The sequence below is a fragment of the Tigriopus californicus genome, chromosome 7 (assembly GCF_007210705.1).
Source record: "Tigriopus californicus strain San Diego chromosome 7, Tcal_SD_v2.1, whole genome shotgun sequence".
Lineage (NCBI taxonomy): Eukaryota > Metazoa > Arthropoda > Copepoda > Harpacticoida > Harpacticidae > Tigriopus > Tigriopus californicus.
The window spans coordinates 10785794-10805719 of NC_081446.1; the positions used below are offsets into that span (position 1 = coordinate 10785794).

At 42.0% G+C, this 19926-nt stretch overlaps 2 protein-coding genes and 1 long non-coding RNA gene across 4 annotated transcripts; 2 read left to right on the plus strand and 1 right to left on the minus strand.

Moving 5' to 3' along the window:
• Nucleotides 1–776: 776 nt before the first annotated feature.
• LOC131883627 (uncharacterized) lies at nt 777–14982 on the plus strand. 2 transcript variants are annotated; one of them, XM_059231139.1, is made up of 13 exons: nt 777–2177; nt 2768–2860; nt 3377–3763; nt 5802–6181; nt 8702–8924; nt 9095–9398; nt 11664–11803; nt 12073–12181; nt 12522–12627; nt 13217–13314; nt 13507–13719; nt 13787–14060; nt 14258–14982. In XM_059231139.1, exons 1-13 carry the CDS (start codon nt 1191–1193, stop codon nt 14415–14417), a joined length of 3474 nt encoding a protein of 1157 aa, XP_059087122.1. In that variant the 5' UTR covers nt 777–1190; the 3' UTR covers nt 14418–14982. The 2 variants fall into 2 exon arrangements, with proteins under 2 accessions (XP_059087122.1, XP_059087123.1); XM_059231140.1 differs by having other exon boundaries at nt 780–2177; nt 12073–12169.
• A 496-nt stretch (nt 14983–15478) lies between these two features.
• Nucleotides 15479–17566, plus strand: LOC131882909 (UDP-glucose 4-epimerase-like). The gene is made up of 7 exons (XM_059230198.1): nt 15479–15775; nt 15950–16068; nt 16140–16253; nt 16322–16498; nt 16812–17109; nt 17179–17346; nt 17423–17566. Exons 1-7 carry the CDS (start codon nt 15646–15648, stop codon nt 17485–17487), a joined length of 1071 nt encoding a protein of 356 aa, XP_059086181.1. The 5' UTR covers nt 15479–15645; the 3' UTR covers nt 17488–17566.
• On the minus strand, nt 17500–19917 carry LOC131882911 (uncharacterized). Its single transcript, XR_009373552.1, has 2 exons — nt 19813–19917; nt 17500–17878 (listed from the first exon to the last, which is right to left on the minus strand). It is a non-coding gene; the product is annotated as an uncharacterized LOC131882911 (long non-coding RNA).
• Nucleotides 19918–19926: the final 9 nt, after the last annotated feature.

Consider the following 19926-nt stretch of genomic DNA (forward strand, 5'->3'; position numbering starts at 1 on the left):
CTGGAGAGTTAATGATTGAGCCAGATGCCATCCTATTAAGGAAGATGCAACTCTATCAGGTTTAAATTTCTCCATTGCATTGCTCAACTCCAAAGTGGACTTCCTGCCAAAAGGAGCCGCACACTCGGACCAAATGGAACAATCCCCCCCAAAATGGAATCCCAGAATTTTCCTTCATCCTTTTTACCTTCTTGCGTGCATGCATGCCGCATAAGGATGATACATGGATCAAAGGGTCGCCCGCCGGTTCCAGAAAAGCCGGCCGGTCTTGGTCTGCCAATGAAGAAAGCCATCTGATCCTCCCCCCGTAAATACCGCTCTAGGTAAATTGGCATAACGTGGTTCAGTTTCTGGTTCTAGCAACTGTTTCACTTGACAATCCTCTGAACTGTTCATGCTTTGTTTAAGTGCTCTCAAACAATCGATATGAAACATTGAAACCGTTTGATACCGGAAGTCACTCTGGCTCTGCATTTTCGAGCATAGATTGCATCCCTGAAATCATACCAAAGCCACTCAAAAAGTGGAACCATGGAACATTGGTTGGGATCCTGCAGCGTCGCCCTGTCCCCTCCTCGCTCTCCCTTTCCGCACTAGTCTATTCAGCCTCTTGCCCTCTTTTGCAGTGGAAAGGACGTGCCTCGCCCAAATGAGAGAGTGAATCTACGTACGTAGCTTAGAGCTTGAAGGAGGGAAGAGAAGGGAGGGCGAGAGACGACTCGGGGGAAATAAAGGCAGACGAAGAAGACCGGGGAAAGGCCACTCGGCCCTCTCAGGTCTCAGAGAAAGGAAGACCCACAGTTGAGTTTGACAGCCCTGGAGGTCACTAGTTTGAGGGGCGAGACCGAGAGAGGACTGAGGTACAAACAAGTCAGGCTTCTCTTGAACGTGAAACATTGTTGTCTGGGGGTAATTATGCTTTTTGATGGTGGATTAGTGACTAATCAGAGATGTCCATCTGTCTAGTGACCATGTGAAATTGAACCTCATGGGTTGAACTTGTCTCAGGATCATGAGAGCATATCGGAAGTGAACTGCATCATAGGGATTTGGTTGGAAAATGGGGATTTCTCAAAATCATTTCCCTCAGCTGTGCTCTGCACTTAAACAAGATTGACTCAAGCCATCATGCTTCCTGGTTTTTGACAGACATTTCTCATCTGTCAAGGACATATTTGTCGTCTCGGCGCATGAGCGAACTTATACATACTCACGTACAATATTTCCCCGGAACTCGAACCAACGATCTTACAGAGATATATTCTCTCTTCTCGTGTTTGAAAACATTTTTGTTCGCCAATATCTTCTCAAGCTATGCCACCCAAATCTCGATGGATTACAATCGTTTCCAGACCAAGGTCATTTTGACCACGTTCGTTGCCACCGTGTTTTGCTTTAATGCCTATCAAGCCCACATTTTTCGAACCCAAAGTAACTTAGAAGCACCTCCAAATCGTGAGCGAGTTCCAGTCGAGACCAAAACCCGAGGTCATGGTCCCTTTGAGACTCCTCGAGGCAAGATCAAGATCGGACCCTTCTCCGGTTTGACAGATGAGCAAGTACTTCAGGATGACGGGAGCTCCAACCATCGCAGAGATCTTCGTCAAACCCCTATTGTGATGTTTGATATTTTCAACTTCTACAAACCCATTTCTACCCTGATGTCTGTGGCGAGTCAGGCCTTGGAAAGGCTGTGGGACACGGTCGAGCACCTCCTCTTGTCTTTGATAACCCACAGTGATCCCAAGTTAGACCAACCGCATGATCCCAACAACACCCAAGTGTCTAGTTACTTTCTCTCTTGGGCCATTATTGCGTCCATTGTGATGCTGTTTGCATTTTGCGCCAAGCGATACTTTCTCAATCCGATCTTTCAACGATGGGACCGAGAACAGGAGCTGAAACTCAGTCGGTTCTTAGGTGGAAGTGGCCAGCATTCCAAAGTGGGTCCTGCTCCGGGTACTTGCCTGAATAACAATAGCTCTCTTTCTACTCCCACGGGAGGGAACTCGAAGCGTTTTACCAAATGCACAACGGTTTCCTCGAACTCCTTCTCGTCGGCTCGATGGACCAATCAATGCTTGGAGAACATTTTCTACGTTCCAGCAGTGAGACAGAGGTTCTTAAATGCCTGGTTGTCGGCCTTGAATCAACATTGCACTTCAGTGGGCCCACAGGTAAATCACTAACTCTCCAGCTTTAATCAAGTTACTTTCCCGTGGAACTCTGAGGTGCTTTTGGGAAAAGACAAGGTGATCAGAAATGCATATTGGACCCTACCACTTACTAAAATGTACTCCAAACTTTCCCCAGGCTTGAAAGTGAAATACAGTAGCTGCAGATAATTCTTCAGTTGAAAATGTTCCAAGTGGCAATCAATCATAGTTGTAATCATTAGATAAACCCCGCCATCTATATTTGGAAAAAAGTCCCTGCATAAAATTATTCCCCTCATTTGGGGACTTTGGTCTCTGACTGGGTTTTGGTAGATTCTTTTCTGGAGTTCCCCTTTCCCTTAATCCAAACCAAATGAGAATGTGTTGCTTAGTAAACATGAAGTCACTGTTGGTTGGTCCACCTTCTTTCGTTCGTCTCTTGAAATCTTTGGTATGAATAATGGATGACCTAGCAGAATATTTGGGTTTCGTAGGGTAAACAGGAAGAAGAGGGGAACATTGGAAAGATATTAAACCCCACACCTTTATTGCTAAGGATATAGGGCAGTGTTCCAAAATGACCTCAAGCCTTTGCTTTCTTTTCGTTTCAGTGCTCATTTTTACTAGAATTTACCGAGATATCCGTGGGCGAGGAACCACGTTTGCCCGATGTTGTAGTTCGAAGGCGAAATCCTCGTGAAATGGTGAGTAAACACGGTCCAAATACCAAGTGTATATTGCATATGTTTTGGTAATGGAACACGTCCCAAGATCTTGGTCTACTGACGGCTCAAATAAGGCCTTCTTGTTTGTGTCTGTTTGTCCCGACGACAGGCCCTGTGAGTGAGAAGGTTTATGATTTATATCGTTATGTCATGACAAATGTTCCAAACCGTCACCAAGGTCAACCAGATCCCAAATGACCCATTTGGAACTGAGCCCATGACAAGTGTTTATAATTGGCCTGATGGATGGGGCCTCCCTCGACACTCCCTAACAATAAAGTACACCCCAGAACTCTGCGGCAACTGCCAGCATACATTTCTCGTACATACAGAGCCCAATCCCGAAATGAAATTGCCCTAATGGAAGAACTTCTCGCGGGTTATTTGCTCTCCTCAGTGCCTTCGCACATTTCCGAGCCAACCCATGTGTGTTTTCAGACGAAACTTTCTTCAAGAAAAATACTTGCCTGCAATTCTCTCCCGTCTTTGTTTCAGTGCGTGATATCTGACATCGAGATGGCTTCGTTACTTTTTGGACTTCGAGTGTACTCAACGTCACAACCGGAGGTCATCTCGTGCTCTTACGTGCTGGCCTTTGAGCGACTCACATCCACCGTGAAGGCCGTCGTTCGAGGAGCGGGGCCTAGCCCAAACGGCCCAGAAGGCTCACGGAAGGGCTTGTGTGAATTTGCCTGGAGCCGGACACCGGAGGTGAAATTGGTACCCAGTGCATCGATTAATGATTTCCATCTCCTCGCGGCCTCGTTTCCCGAGGACCGAGACATTAGTGAACGAATTGAGCGCACCGCCTTGGAGGCTCTGATCTGCACAGATTTTCAGCTTGACACTTATTTACTCGGGATGCAAGATTACTTGGAACAGGTAAGAAGCCATTGCATTTGATCCGAGAGTACACTGTATAAGTCGTTAAAGAAAATATAGAAGACAGGGGAAGACAGCTTCATTATGTTTCCATCTCATCATGGGAGGAAAGCAAATTCGGTGTTGCTAAACATGTCAAGTAAAGATCAATTAATAATTGATGTGTCGAACTCATCATTTTCACGGATGGCTGGGATTGGATTTGAATCGTGAACTTGTAAACGGGGTCGTTTCAGCAAGATTCGAAGATTATCTTGATGATTATCATCGGGAGACAATTGTTTTTCCTCCATCGAGTTGGGAAACGGCACACGATTTTCCAATATCTGATAGCGGCTCTCCAATTCCCAAGGCCATTGTTCAAAACGACAAATATCTTTCTTGTCCTTTGTGGCAACGCATGAATCATTTTGTGAATGGCTTTCTGAGGGACAGACATACTTTACAAAGAATTATTGAAATTCAATAAAGAAAAACCAGGAAATCTCAGTTGGTTAGCAATTTAAAGCAAAATAGAATCAGTTCGAAATCCTTTCTCGAAAATAACTCCTCAAATCCGACTGAAAGTTTGACATTTGTTTTGAGATATCTTCCGCCCAAGCTTCAAAATCTGCATTTGACGGAGACATCCCGAAATTCAAAGCAGTAGTAAAACACTTTTTTCTTTGTGGCTTAGGTTGAATTGCGATATTAATCATGTTTCTTCCCTATTGATGTAATCCCAATTATTAAATGTGTGTCGTTTTGAGTTGAAACGCATTTAAGACGTGCTTGGCCTTTGTGTGAAGAAAGGACGGATTTCTCCAAGTTCTTTGAAGTTCAGATCTAACCAAAGAAGATTTGAAATCGATTGTTGTAGATTTAGGCAATGTACTCTTTCACATTGATCCGAAAATGATAATTTATGTTTCAAAATTCCTAACTTTTGCTATTTTAAACAATGTTTCATTTTCGATTCTTTCACCGTTCACTGCCATAAGAGCATAAAGAATAAGTCGTTCCATGTTCCATATTTCTTGTTACATTTTAGCCTTGACTTTAGACCTTTTTGAATAAAATCTGATTTAGTAATGTGAAACTGAAACTTTTCAGTTTTGTAAAATGACTCAAGTATGTGTAACATGACAAGAAAAATGAATAACTTGTTTTATTTTTGCACCCTCAATTCCTCACACACCCATTCAAACATTTTTGGGTCTTATCAACCAAACTGCTTTGGTATCGAATATAAACATAACCAGGAAATTTCAGGAACATTGCAATTATCTCCTTCAATTCGCGACTTTTTTTGGGGACACACTCTTTTGTATGGTTTTAGCACAAGAATAGGCCAAACTTTTCTCGGTTATGTACAATATCACAAATTATCATTTTGGTTGGCTTCTGTTTTGCTCAATGACTGGTACATATTTTTCTAGGTTTTTCGTTTGCGTCACAACCAGTTTCAAACAAACATAAATATGTACATATTGAACGCATATGAACGTGAGTCGCCATTAAGGTTTCATTCTAGTTAGCAAAAGACAACCACCATAGGGCTCGAGTTTCCATTTGATTTTCATGTCGAGTAGAAATCAAGAAAGTCTGTAAACGGAGTAATTTCCAGTCTTATTCTCTCTGTTGTTCAGATGTTCAACGCAACCATACATCTAATTACTGAATTGTCAAACTTCTTTGACTTCAACTCGACGTGATATCAAATGAAAACTCGAGGCCTGGCAATCAACAATACATAATTGAATGTTGGACCCCTTAACGTGCTTATTCCAAAGCACGATCTCGGAAAATTGAACCTTTACTCCACACTCACAAAAGAAGCGTTTAGAAAGAGAAAAAAATGAACAATCGACCAAGTGGTATTCCTTTTCAAATCTCAATTCCTTTTTCATCTCAAAGAAGACTCTCTATTTAATCGAAACTACACAGTTACGAGACGACGCACTGGTAGACAACGAAACCCAGGACAACATGGGCATATTTGAATAAGAATGGACGCCTCTCACAAAAGGTCCTGATTGGAAGCTCTTGTCATTTGCAGGCCAAGCCCCACGTCTCACCTCTACTGGAGCAGATCCGGCTTTCTCCCACGGCAGATCTGAGCTCGGCGACTCGTCTCAAAGTAAGTCTCATTCGCGCCTCGTTAGCTGAATCCAGGGCCCTTTCCTTCTACGGAACAATCAGTTTGGATTATCCGCACCAATTACTCGAAACACTCGGTCCGGGATCTGAGGACGATGATGATGATGATGATGATTTGAGTCAACAGAAAGAAGCTGGTCACGATGATGGACAGGCATCCAAATTAGACGGACAATCCAATTTGCGCGAGAACGGTCGAAAGGCTTATGGATCGCCGCATAAGAATGCAAAATCGCCGAGCTCAACGAGGACCATCGACTTCAGCCAATCTTTTGAACTGTGAGTAGACCCTGCTGACCCTTCCACAGGCTTATTTTTGCAAGACATTTCAAAGAGCATGTGATCTTTTGATACAACAAAATCTGTGAGAAAACCATGAACTAATGATCGCTTTCATGTCCCACTCAAAGTACCAAAACGCAGTTGGGAATGATACTTCATAACCTTGCTTTTGACGTGACATTATGTAGAGTATTAAGTGAGTTGGAACACATCGACTTCTGCAAGTACACTTTTTCTCCTTTGAGTAATTATATTAATTAAGTAAGGAAAGACATCTTTAGGTTACTTGTCGGGACGAAAGAACCCCCCAGGAGTCATCACATATTGTCGAGATTAAGTACCTGATATTCTTAATTCAATGAAGATGGATAACACAAACAATAGCACACAAGCCCACGTTCTCGATAGATTAGAAACCTTTCCTATTAAGTTTTGATTCAGATGCATCGATAGATAGATATGTTTCTTAATGAATATTCTTTTTTTGTTCGCAAACCAACGTTAGTCGGTCATTTTTCTTTCCCTGTCAATTGCCGTTCGGGCATTTTTTTCTCATGGACTCTGGATATGCTTATTTTCACCACAAACTTAATCGTTTGTAGAACCTGCACGAAGTAAGAACAGGAGAAAATTGGAAAGAATCATGGAAAATCACAAAATATTTACTTTTGATTGGGCGTAAACACTTCATCAATTAACCCTCCAATGGCTTATGAAATACTCGTTATGGTACCGTGTTATTGAAAAAGGAGATTCCTCACATTTGCCTCGATTGATACCATTTTCGTACAAGTTTGGCTTTTAAGACAATCAGACACGAATTTTTGTAAGTGTAAGGCATGAGGAGCTGAAGTCTATGACTCTTGAGCCCTCCAACGCTTGAATGAATAATATATGGCTATGAACATACCCTCATGTTTTGATGAACGTCTAGAATGGGAGAAACATACTTGGCTTTGAGGAGCGCAAACCCAACAATGTAACGAACATTAGAGCTCAAAAACGACCAATGAATGAAGTTTCAAATCAGCCTGAATTCGCTTCAGGTTGACTTGAGCACTGAACATGGCGCTAAACGTATTTGTAGCAAATAAACACGTCCCCCATATCGCAACATGACTGCAGTCATCTCGAAATTAATTCCCAACACATTTGTTGGAAGCAGGGTGACGCCCCATTTCCAAGCTCAACTAGATATAACGGCTCCAAGGTACTAGTTGACGCAGGAGCAATGAAAAGTCACATCAAAGGGACTACGCCCTGACTTCTACCTTTTTGGTTTACTTTCTTGCATTTTTCATTTGTTTCAAATTGAGATATATATTTCCATATCAAGCTACGAATGTTCTAGTGTTATCCTGGACTATTTGTTGTCCAAAATGAGTTTGAAAAGGAAAGCCACAATATGTGAAATCAAGGGATAAATCCAAGGAGACAGAAGAAAACAGATGCGGCCCAAGCTTTTCAGAAACAATGAAAAATACCATTCTTGCTCACCAAATGCAAAGCTAAAGCTACGCGTTGCAAACCTTAAATTCCGCAAATAACAACTCCCTCACCAAAAACTTAGATGACGTCAAAGACGTATCGCTTTTGTTAACCAAGGTACATGCATGCTTATCCTTAAATCCATTGCAAATCGTGGATATGTGGCAAGACTAATGAAAGGTATCACCTTCCCTTTAGGCCTTTCTATAGTAAAGTGGAAGTGTGTCCATGCCAATGGCATTGATACATTTTTTCTCATAGAACCACTGACCTAAGAAGCTTCTATTCGCTGAAGAAAGGGTCACCTTTCCTTATCAAGATATCTTTGTAGAGGAGAACAATAAAGGTTGAAGAGCAATGCACTTCTTTGAAGGATCAATTTTTTCTTTCCTCTTTTAAGGGCACTGGCACTTGATGCATTACAAATCATTGAAATCCGTTTCTTGCACTTTCTTGAACCCCCGACTTCTTCTTATAGTACTCTTTTTCCTTGCATCTTTTCCACTCAATACTTGAGCCATGCCAATGGGTTTGGGTCACGATGATCCCTTTGGTTATCTCGTGCTCTTTTTCTTCTCTTGTCTATCCCTGAGGGGATCAGATAAAGAAAGATAGTCCAACCCAAAATTCCATCTAATATATCATCTTGCCTGTGTCTTCGTGTCTTTCGTTGGTCTTGCGTGGAACGCTATGGATAAATGCAGTACATCACTGTTGCGACCAAGTATTGATATTCTCTTTTGAAGTACCTTATTTTGAAGGCTCTTAATTACAATCCATTTTGAGGATCTTTTCCTTATTCAAGGAGTGACCTTTTTCCATTCTAAAGAACCAAAACCTATTCTGAAGAGGCGTGTTCCATTCTATGGGAAGATTCAAACGAAATTTTCCATAACAAAAGAGTCTCAGCTGTGTTGTGACAGAATGGGCTCTAGAGTGAATGAATGAGCCATATATCATTTTAAGGTCCATTGCGCTTGCAGTGGAACGAACAGCCTTGGAAATTAAGATGCAAACTTCCATTTTCAGACTCGTGGATCCGCTCAATAGCAAACATGTGACCATTCAACTCTGGCGGGACTTGGACGATTCCGTACTTGCCACGTACACTTTTCCCATTTGTGATCTGATGTGTCCCGTTCGCCAATCACATGACATCAATCTCAGTAAAACTGATAAGGAAGCAAATGGGCATGGGAACGGGGAGCAATCTCTTGGAATGGAACATGACGGAACATCGCTCAAGGTCAAGGTAAGTGTTTGTGAGCATGATGAGTTGACGTGGAACTGATTGGATCAGAGAAACCCCATAAGGTTGATCGAGCAATGGGCCCCTTATAGAACCGTCGAACAGTGTTTCAAGGTTGCTTATCATTGGAATATCCATTATGAGATATATGACTTTGGGGGGTTCCATTTCAGTTCCATTTCATCTGTGGTCCATCCAATCGGAAAGCGAATCCCTCTGGTCCACATCCACCTCCTCCTCCTGTTCCTCCTCCCACCTCCTCCTCGTCGTCATCGACCCCACCTCTACCAACATCCACACCAGACCCTTTGGTTTCCAATTCAATGGACACTGTGGCTAAGAGTGTGGTAACCAAGCAAGTGATGGGTCCAAAGGGCCGACTTCAGACTGCTTCCAATACCATCATATATCGACAAGATGGGGACGGAAAGAGCCGATCCAAGAATATTTCTCCCATTGGATCGCCAAATTCAGCCGGTAAGTTGAACAATCATTGCATATTCAAGTAAATTGGGAATTTTTTTTGCGGACTTCCTTACCGTTGCTGGGATTGGAATTCCAGCAGTTCAAGACGAGAAATTTATTCGGGAATTTTAGTCAAAAGCTTGTCCAAGTCTGACTTAAATCGTGCTACTGGATCAACGCCTACTTACGATATACATTCATATATTGAATCAATCGGGAACGGAAAAAAAGTTCCGTGTTTCCATGGTCATATCAAATGAGCTCTGAACCATTGGAACAACTAATGCCTAAAAATGAACAAGCGAATTTGATTTGCTTTTTACTTCTCCCGTTGAAGTGAAAGCTCTTGTTGCAATTTAAACCACAAAAAAATGGTTTGCCCCTTGGCATATGGAGTGATGTAGATTAGTTGATTGAATACAAAACCTTGGCAACCGTTAGTTCAAAATTCATGAATCATATGTTTGAATAGGCATAATAATCAGCTCACTGGAAGGATTTAAGCAAACTTTTTCCACCTACAATTACTGAACTTTGTGCAAGCAAGATAATTTTTTGGCTTGTCCAATTAGCTTTAATCTTTGGCAACAATGACGATTTAGCAGAGGGAACTTATTATCATAACATGGCTTTAAAATTTTCAAGTTGAAAATCTCAATTGTGGTTTTGATTGATTTGGTTTGAAATATTTCAACAAAACCTTGAAATTAGCACATTAAAAGCAGCCTTTAAGGTTATAAATACTCAATGTTCCAGGTAAAGGTACTCAAATCCAGTGTATTGTAATATTAATCTGCATGAAAGGGAAGCCTTTACATACAGATATTTTTCCGCTGATGTATTACAACTTACAGCTGTAGACAAAATATTGGTAAAGAAATTCAGTGTCCTTGCAACACGAAATGCGGATGTAAGGATGAAAAATGGGTGAAAATGACAAATTTTACTCTAATTCTAATGACCGCAGTCTACATTTCGAGAAATTCTAGGGTTCTCCCATGTGAGGAGACCTCACAAATTCTCGTCTAATTTAAACCATGATCATCGCTTTTCAATTGCTATCTTGCCCAACCAATTTGAAGGTAACATGTACTCACAAATGTAAGCAAAAGAGAACACAAAACCAGTGAGTACTGGTTTGAGATGATGGCATTGGGAGAGTGAAGTGCGCCTCTTCGATTATCCATGATGCGCACTGCACAGTCAACCTTATTTAAGAGTCCATGATGGATCATTTCTTCTACGATCAAGCCGGCAAATTAGATTTGAGGAACCCAAGCAAGCATGATCCATCCATCCAACCTACCAACCAACCGACCAACCGACCAACCATCCCACCCAACAAGCAAGCAAGCCCCCCTTCCTCCTCCCTCACAAGTTCCAAGCTTCCCGCTTCTGAGTTCTGTTTCTGTCCTTGAGATGGCTACACTGAGAGCCCAATACCGTCACAAAGTTTCTGGAACCTTTCTTCTTTTTTTTCGTCGGAACTGGTCTCTCTTCATTATCCACTGGAGTGGAAGAAGGAAAAAGACTTAAAGAATATCAACAGACAAAACAGGCCTGCTATGTGGGTCCCAACTCCCAAGTCTCCTTCCTTCTTTGGCCTGGCTGCTGGCCTCTTTGGTCTTCTTTCACGGAAAGCAAGAGGACGAAGAAGAAGATAGAAATGGACATTTCTAAGCTGGGATTGGGCAGATACTAGGAGATCGACAGCCAAGGAAAAGGCAGGGTGAGGACGATGGCGATTCTGTCATCTGTTTGCCAAAAAAGGCGAAAGTTCACCAAGTAGAAAAGTTTAACTTTCTGGCCAAATGGGGTGGTTGGGTAGATGGATCGACGAACCATCATCCTGGGGATCCTGGTAGTTGGGACGAGAAGGCCGCGTTGTTCTTGGCATGGTCCTCGTTTGGTTCTGCTGGAACTTTTCCATAATCATTGCTCTCAAGGTTCGTTATTGGCCGAGTCTCTGGCACAACCTGTTTTATTAAAGGCAAGAATATACCATTCGAGGTAGACTGCAAAGCCACAAATTGTGTCTGGCTTGAGAAACCAATCGTATCAAGTAACTAGGTAGGCAGGTTTAAAAGCGGATTTTTTCGATACAGCTCTCAGCCCTCATCGTTCCACTCTCTACCTATGAACACGACTTTCGAGGAGACCCTGAATGCTTTGCCTCCTTTCTCGGCTGGCAGTCATAGGGCATAAATCCCTTCCAATATTTCAAATTTGAAGTGCTCAAATGGCTCATCTTCTTCCCATCTTTTGCTTTTGTACTAGTCGACAACCCCGATGCGAGTGAGGAGAACTTTTCCCGCTTCCAAGTGGCTCAGATTGCCTTGAGCGACCTTGAGAAACTGCGCCAAAATCGAGGCTTCACAGCTGCCACCACCGTATTGAGGATTCGCTCCGTGCAGAAGGTAAGTGGAAGGGCTACGTAGTACTAGGGGATGGCACAATGGCCTTTTGAATTATTCACTACAATCTCTCGGGTTGAAAAAGAGATCCACTTTATTCACCAAAATCCCTGGGTGGACGAGTAGGAAGAGCCCAAAGCCAGCTCAAATGCTTGAAGGTTGAAGGTTGGAGGAGGAATGATGGGTGGTTGATGGGGCGGTGTTGGCTAATGAAATTCTTGCCTAATCCTAATGAACATTCTCGACGTTTTTTTCTTCTTCTTTTGTTCCAGCATGCTCTCTCGGCCGATTGCACTTCAAAATTTTCGGAAATGTCCTCTGAGGACACCAGCGAGAAGTCGTTAGATACGTCTACCAATGGAATAGAAGGTACATCCATACGTAAGCAATAAAAATATGACATCATCAATCGAGATAGAGTCCTACAATTGGGTTTAAACGAACTCCGTTATCGATATGACTCATGCATGCAAGATACTCCTATCATTCTTTGAGAAGCTCGACCATTCATTATCAATTTATCATATATGACTTCAAAGTACACGACCTGATGAATTGAAAAAAGAAGTTGAATCGAAATTTTCCTCCTTTGACTAATAGCTTAAAAAGGACCCCTTTGAAACGGGAAATGTCAATAAGGCCTCAAACAGGCATCTCAATGAATGAGGGCTGCTACAATGGGAGAGTTCTTCTTCATTCTTTATTTACTTCTCCGTTTCAGAGCTTGGCTTTAGTCACCCGATTGTCCCAAGAGAAAAGAAACGGAGACGACGATTTATCTCCAAAATCCGCAGGAAGTTCCGCAAACATCCCAAGTCCGCAAACAGGTGAGACTCACGTGTAAACCATCCTGACATACTTGCGAGGGAATAAGAGCTCTAGTTTAGAGACGTCTTTTGTGGCTTTCCGTATCAAAAAGGTTGCACTCTAGCAATCAAAAGGAATGGTGCAAAAAATGGAACTTGAAGAAAAAAACTTCAAGATCATCGAAATAAGCCTGCAAGTACCAATTTGGCCGTAAATGCATTTCTGGGCGTGAGGGGGAAACGAAGGGAATATTCAGCTAGCTCGTGCTCTCTCTCTCTCTCGGAGGAGGAGGAGGAGGAGGAGGAGGAGGAGGAGTGTGTGTGTCACTTTGAACAGAAAGGGTCTTGGCTTCCGTTTTCTCGACCCTTTTCCTCCTTTTCCTCGAAATTGGAGCCTTATGCGCGTCTGGATTCTTAAACTTTGAAGTACTCTCAATACCCAAGTACTCTCGTTGTGCTAAGCGACGTAATATGATCTACAAGAAGGGCTTATGTACACGCCAAGACAAAAGCCTCTTGACCTCTGGCCAGATGAGGCAAAGCACGACAACCCTTGGTTCTGGGAACAATTGGGCCGCCTGAATCTCTCACCATCCTTTCCTCATTTCAGCTCCCAAGACTCGACTGCTCCAGAAGTCTTGAATCCTCTGTCTCCGATTCAAAGACGAAGATATCGGGGTAGGCAGACCAAAAAGTCATCGTCTCCAGGTAATTAAGATATCTCTTGAGACACCCGGTAGCCCATGTACATGGCATATATTTGCCTTGGGTAACTAAATCGTGGCCGCCTGTATCTAATGTTGAATTTATGGTGGGGAATTATGTCGACTGGAGAAAGAACCGAGGTTTACCTTGAAATGAAATGCAAATTGGTTCGAGTCCATTACTGTTCCAACTTAGGTTCCAAGAGTGCTGTGATTCATTCCACATCTGATATGGTCTCCAAATCAGACACAAATTCCACCAAGTCATCCAAACATAAAAGTAAGGTCTCCTTGAACGAAGAGACCGAGGAGGATTATGCATCAGATTCTTCCATTGAGGCCGAGGCCACTCTTAATGCCTGGATGGGACCACTTTCTCTTAGTTGGCAGTCGTTATCTCGAGTCAAAGGTATAATTCAAGTTATTCCGCCCCTGACAATCCAATCTAAATGGGCCCATCTCTCATCTTGTTCTAGGCTCGACTTTGAACATTCCAAGTGCGGTGATCGAACCGGATGCCTCCTCGTTGAGCGAGGTCTCGGCGGGATCCGCTTCCTCTCAACAATTAGGCGGATCGGGATCCGGTCAGAATGGCGAATCCATCTTAGTTTTAGAGACCAAGGAACCACCAGGAATCATCCGGCATTATATCATCCCGCCAACGGTGGCCAAACGAGTTCGCTTGAAGAAACGGGGCACCAAGCTCCGAATTGCCAACAAGCATATATTTGCTACTCAGAAAATAAAAAGGTGTAGTATTTAAATAGCATATATGATATGAAAAGGTTTTGGATTCAGATGGAAACCGAGGCATGGAATTGACAATCGGCCATGTCAAAAACACTTGATATGGTCTCCAAGTGTCAGTTTAGATGCCAACCGATATTTTCGATCATCTGACGATCGAATAATCCAATAGGATTTCAAGTGCGCTTCTTACTTTGCAGTGGTTTACTATGTGACGTCTGTTCCCAAAAGATTGGAAACCGAATGGCCAAGAAGAAGGCCTTTGTGTGCCGAGATTGCTCACTGACCACTCACAAAACTTGTCATACCAAAATCGAATCGGATTGCTCAAAATCATCTTTACCCGAGATGGAACTGTAAGTCTGTCTTCCTTGCCCTATAAAGCTTATTCCGTTGAACTATTTCATATAACGATGCCTTTTCTCTTCTCCATTTCTTATCATATCATATGTTCAGACTTAGAGGTGAGTGATTATTGTGCATACTGTATCTATTTCTATTGAACTGGCTTTCCTTCCATCACACCATGGGCACACTTAATATGGTCGAAAATGAATGATCCTCGTGTTCCAAGGTTAATTGATTTTCTGTTCCAGGGAGCACATTGGTGTCCTAGTTACACCGAGTGACCTCATCAATCAAGAATGATGTCCAAGCGATGATGACGAAGCCGCTATCAAGAAGATGCTCACTCGACTTCCGTTGAACCTGGTTCCGCATTTATACACACACATACACACGCATACATACTACATACAACATATGATCGCAATTACCCACCTTACTACATTGAACCTTTCAGGCGGTTTCGATCTACCCGTTCCCACCGGAGCCGATATATTATTAATATAATTATCATTGTCATCATTATTATTATCATTACTATTACAGTTTATCTTGCAATAAATCAGTCCCCAAAAGCTGACCGTACAAGGTGTCTGAATGATTTATTTTTTTTTATCTAAGATCTAAGATACAACAATTTCAGCGAAAACCGATTGAACATATGGCCATAAGGGAAGGAGATAATTTCTTGGTATATTGTGATAATTTGCTAAGCAAAATGGAAATTCGTAACCGTGGTTGCGAGCGAGAACAATATGTTTCTATTTTTCGCCCTTATCCGTTAAACATACGTGTAAACCTTTTCGCAAATTTCAACCAGCTTTTATGCTCGTGTCAGTCCCTGAAACGGAAGCATATTTTGCCTATATCTAGTGATAAATAAAATATGATTCCCAGTTCTAGCTAGTTGCGATTGGCCCAAACGGATCGATAATCAAATTTTAATTGACGTCCTGAAGAGCAAAATGTTCCCTGAAATAGGCTTTTTTTTATTCTTCAAACAGATTTGATTTCTTTCAACAAAATTTCGAGATAAGTACCAAGATAAGATAAAGCAAGCATGACTGATCCAATTCAAAGAAAACATTCAGCCGACTCGATCATATTTCACTCTCGTTAATGGACAATTATCTCTAATCCGTATTGGCAAGTGGTAATTCCATGACAAGAATCGAAATATTTGTCGACGAAACAGTTGTTTGAAGTAGGCCTGAGGTGAGAGTCGAGTATTAGCGTCCCAAATATGAAAGGTTCCGGTAAAACCATTCTTGTAACTGGAGGAGCGGGATACATTGCCACCCATTGTATTGTGAAGCTATTGGACCAAGACTATGACATTGTGGCATTGGACAACTTCTCCAACAGTGTGCGAGGTAAGTGGCCTTAGCCAAGGATACCTGTAACTTAGGTAAGGGTCTCTCGGCCTAAGCCAAGGACACCAGACACCAAAGCTTTACAGCTCTATTATTCCTTGCCGCCTTTACTTACAAGTAATTTCTTGGATGCATGTGAGTGGAACATAAGTCTTTATCTGTACCCTTTGATAGGCCCACCCGGTGAGTTGCCGCCTAGTTTGAGCCGAATCCAAGAAATGACGGGAAAGACAATTACCTTCTACGAGGTTGACCTATGTGATAAAAGCAGCTTGAGAAATGCCATGGGAAAGGTAAGTGCTACCATGAATCTCAATAATGTTTCAAACAAGACTATTAAGCTATGACTGAATCCTTGATGCAGCATCTCTTTGATTGCATCATTCATTTCGGAGCCTTCAAATCCGTGTCCAACTCGTTCGTTCAATATCTTAAATATTATTCAAACAACGTGGTGGGCACTTGCAATCTCTTGGAGGTGAGTTACCTTATCTTCTTTAAAACATCAATATTACACTTGATGATGGTAAATCACTTTCTTCCCAGATTATGAATGAAATGAAGATTGAAAAGTTTGTCTATAGTTCTTCGTGCACGGTTTATGGCGTGCCTCAATTTTTACCATTGACCGAGAACCACCCTTTAGGCACACCCACTAGTCCTTATGGATTTACGAAGCTGGTCACTGAGGAGATGATGCGAGGGCTATCTATCTTCAATAAGGTAAGGTTTAATCATAAATGTTATTGCCTTGGGATTGACCTTCACGAAACAAAAAAAAAGTGATAGTTCAACAGGAAAACATTCGCCCTTGAATTCCAAACTAAGTGGTAGTAAAGATTCTGAAAGGACATCAGTGTCATGAACTGACAGTAGTTGAAGTTGTAAACCGTTGGGAGGGCCCCTAACAGGGCAAGCACATTTTTTAGGTTCTCCGGTATTTTGGGAATCACAATATTTTAAAAAAGTGAACGAACATATTTTATTACACATCTCGTGTCAATTCGCAATGATAGCACGATCAGTTCATACTTAGGATCTGGGATTCATCCTATTGCGATATTTTAATCCCGTTGGTGCCCATCCAAGTGGAATCATTGGCGAGGATCCCCTGGGCGTTCCTGGCAATCTCATGCCCTTCATTGCTCAAGTGGCCGTGGGTCGACGTGAAAAGCTGCAAATATTTGGTCAAGATTGGCCTACTCCCGATGGCACTTGCATAAGAGACTACATTCATGTCATGGACTTGGCTGAAGGCCACGTTAATGCTGTTAACAAAGTCCTTGAAAGCGGCTTCAGCGGTCTGAAAGCTTATAATCTAGCAAGAGGCAATGGTAAGAAATGATGGGGGGGAGTAATTGTTGGTATTGCTAATTGTCAGCCTTATTTGAACGAAATGGCAGGTGAATCGGTTTTGGACATTGTGAGAGCCTTCGAAAAGGCTTCGGGGAAACGTATCCCTTACGAGATTGCTAAGCGTCGACCCGGTGATGTGGCACAATTGTTCTCGGCGTGTGATTTGGCCAAAGAAGAGCTTGATTGGGAGGCCAAATTGACCTTGGATGACATGTGTAAGAAATCTATAACGATAGTTTAAAATTTCATATAACAAACATACTATCATTGAAGACTTTCTGCTGCTTCAAGGTCGTGATATGTGGACTTGGCAATCTCAAAATCCAAAGGGATATTTGACCCTGAAAAAAGATTGAATACCTTTGGCATTTGTTTTCTTATGTTCCAAGATCGAAATTGTATTCTGATTGAAAATATAACAAGTCAGAGCAATGAGTGAAGTATTTCTTACTGATTCGATTCAATGAACCGCTTTTTATGACCGACTAAGAATTGCTAATCCCAGCACCAGGTTAAGCGACTGGTTAAGCAACCAGGATTGCCATCTTTTCCAACTGCTTGAAGTTGTCAGCAAGAAATCGACCAAGTGTGTGGTCAAGAGGTTCTGCACCTTGGCAGCCTTGTAACCAACAAAGTTAAGATAGGAATCATCATTTAGGTAATTGTTGTCTCTTTGCCGGGGGAATCCGTGAAATATTGTAAGAAGGTTGTAATACTCCTTGGCGCTGGCGCTAGGTGATCCACGTCCTGGAAGAATGACTTAATGTGTATCTTATTTATTAGAGACAGGCCAGATACAATTGGGCTTAATTCTTTTAGGGGTAACCAAGGAAACCTTGATTATTCCCTTAAAAATCTCGGGTGGGACTTCATTGCTGAGGGAAAGACAGCTTTTTGTTGTATTCGTTACTTTTGTACATTGTGGGTCCTTGATCACCCAAATTGATGTCAAAAGTCGGTTCGTTCAGCTAATATCAAACAAAGCAATCCGAACAACCAATGGCCCAAAAATTATGGAAGGATGGAAGATAGTTCGAGTGGATTGTCTAGTGCTTATTGTCAATATCACTTGGTCACGTTGGTGATCAATTATAAGCTTAGATTTGCATTGACAAGTGTAAAGAAAGAACCAGTCATGATATTTGGTAAACTTCGTTTACGTTGCAGTAAAGTTGTTTGACAATGGACTCGCACGATTTAACCACAACAAAAACAAGGATGCCCCTAGCGGAGGTTGAGAGCATAAAGGGCATCCTCTAGAGCCTGGCTTTAAAAGAGTTGAGAACACTAATATCTTTCAATTGGAATTATTGATAAGTTTTTATCTTACAAGAATGCATTTATTGGCTGTTATTTGTAGAAATTATCATTTGAAATTGGCTTAAAAGCCTACAGCCAAACAAGCCCTGCTTCCGCCTTTGCCCGCCCAGCCTCCTGAAACTGCTCTGTTATGTTATGGAAGCACTTTTGTATTTAATTCAAAGACGTAACTCGGAAGTACGAGCGTTTAAAAAACTGACCTATGACTAGTTCGTACAAACCAGTTATTCAACGAAAATCAAGGAGGTTTAGGAACCGTTTTTGCACCTGCCAGCCCAGCCTATCACGGGCACGGGTTCAGGTCTTTAACGTCACTAGGCGGATCTTTCTTTAATAGGGACTTCACTTTGTTGAGGGCAAATGCTTGTGGGCATTGCCGTGACACTAGTCTCCTCTTGTATGGGAAGCTTGAGGATGGACTTTACTCGGATTCTCTTTTCCCTGGTCTTTGCTCCTCGTACAATTTTCTCGCACATGGGTCTTACTGAAGGTGTTTCTAACAAGGCCAAAGTTTTTCTCAGTTTTATAAACGATGGAATGTACTACACTATTTAAGTCCAGAGCAATTTCCTTTGGAGCAAGATTACCACGGATGAGTGCGAAAATTTGGTGATGGAACACTTGCTCGGATGTTTTGAGAGTTACTTCTGTTTTGTGTAGCTAATTGAAACCAAGTCCAACTCTTCGAACCTTTCTACAATTTGTAATCCTTTGAGTCCATATATTTGAAGAATGTTTCCATAACAAACATGTATGGTTTTTCCAGGTTGTGATGTGTGGACTAGGCCATCTCAAAACCAAAAGGCGGTTTTAGATTAATTTGTGTTTAATTGTTTATTTTAAAATTGTCAAACTCGCGAAACTATAAACCCCGTGATCACTGAACCTACCTACAGGGTTGATCCTGTTGCCTTTGGTGTTTGCGCTCATGAGAAAGGAACGACATTGAGATTGCTACCTGGATTAAAACTTGTCCAAAAATCCCCTTCCTGTCAGACATAGGAAAGAAATCACCCAGCCTGCATCAATACTTACGAAATCTTATTCCAACCCATCATTTCATTATCAAAAGTAACAACTAGCATTATAAAGTGGAAACCTGAGTCATAATTGATCCCAAGGTTTATGACGCATCCATTTCCTCGGAAAGTACTTTCCACACAATTGTTTCCTTGATCTATCCGGTTTGATAAAATGCACGAGCAGTTTGGTTTGGATTTTGCAAAACGTGCTTATGAACCAATTCCTTTCCTCTCACTGATCCGTCTACCAAATATGAGTACCTTGATCAATGTTAGTTTTCGCCTTAAAGAGCATCGTTCGAGTTTTATGCCATGTATCTAGACTGGTAGTACTCTTACTTCTCGAGCAGAGCTTTGGGGTTTGGAGTACGGACGAGGGCGGAGAGTCGAGTCGTTGGCCGACAAAAAGAGCGGGCGGCTTGGATGGGATCAACTTTGTGTTGTCACAATAGG

Excerpts from the sequence above, each read along its gene's own strand:
- LOC131883627 (XM_059231139.1), top strand. The coding sequence starts at position 1,191 with ATGAGCGAACTTATACATACTCACGTACAATATTTCCCCGGAACTCGA. Across the intron at positions 12,182-12,521 it reads AATAGAAGGTACATCCATAC|AGCTTGGCTTTAGTCACCCG; the intron begins GTAAGCAATAAA and ends TCTCCGTTTCAG. Across the intron at positions 13,315-13,506 it reads CAAAAAGTCATCGTCTCCAG|GTTCCAAGAGTGCTGTGATT; the intron begins GTAATTAAGATA and ends GTTCCAACTTAG.
- LOC131882909 (XM_059230198.1), top strand. The coding sequence starts at position 15,646 with ATGAAAGGTTCCGGTAAAACCATTCTTGTAACTGGAGGAGCGGGATAC. Across the intron at positions 16,254-16,321 it reads GCACTTGCAATCTCTTGGAG|ATTATGAATGAAATGAAGAT; the intron begins GTGAGTTACCTT and ends CTTTCTTCCCAG. Across the intron at positions 16,499-16,811 it reads GGCTATCTATCTTCAATAAG|GATCTGGGATTCATCCTATT; the intron begins GTAAGGTTTAAT and ends GTTCATACTTAG.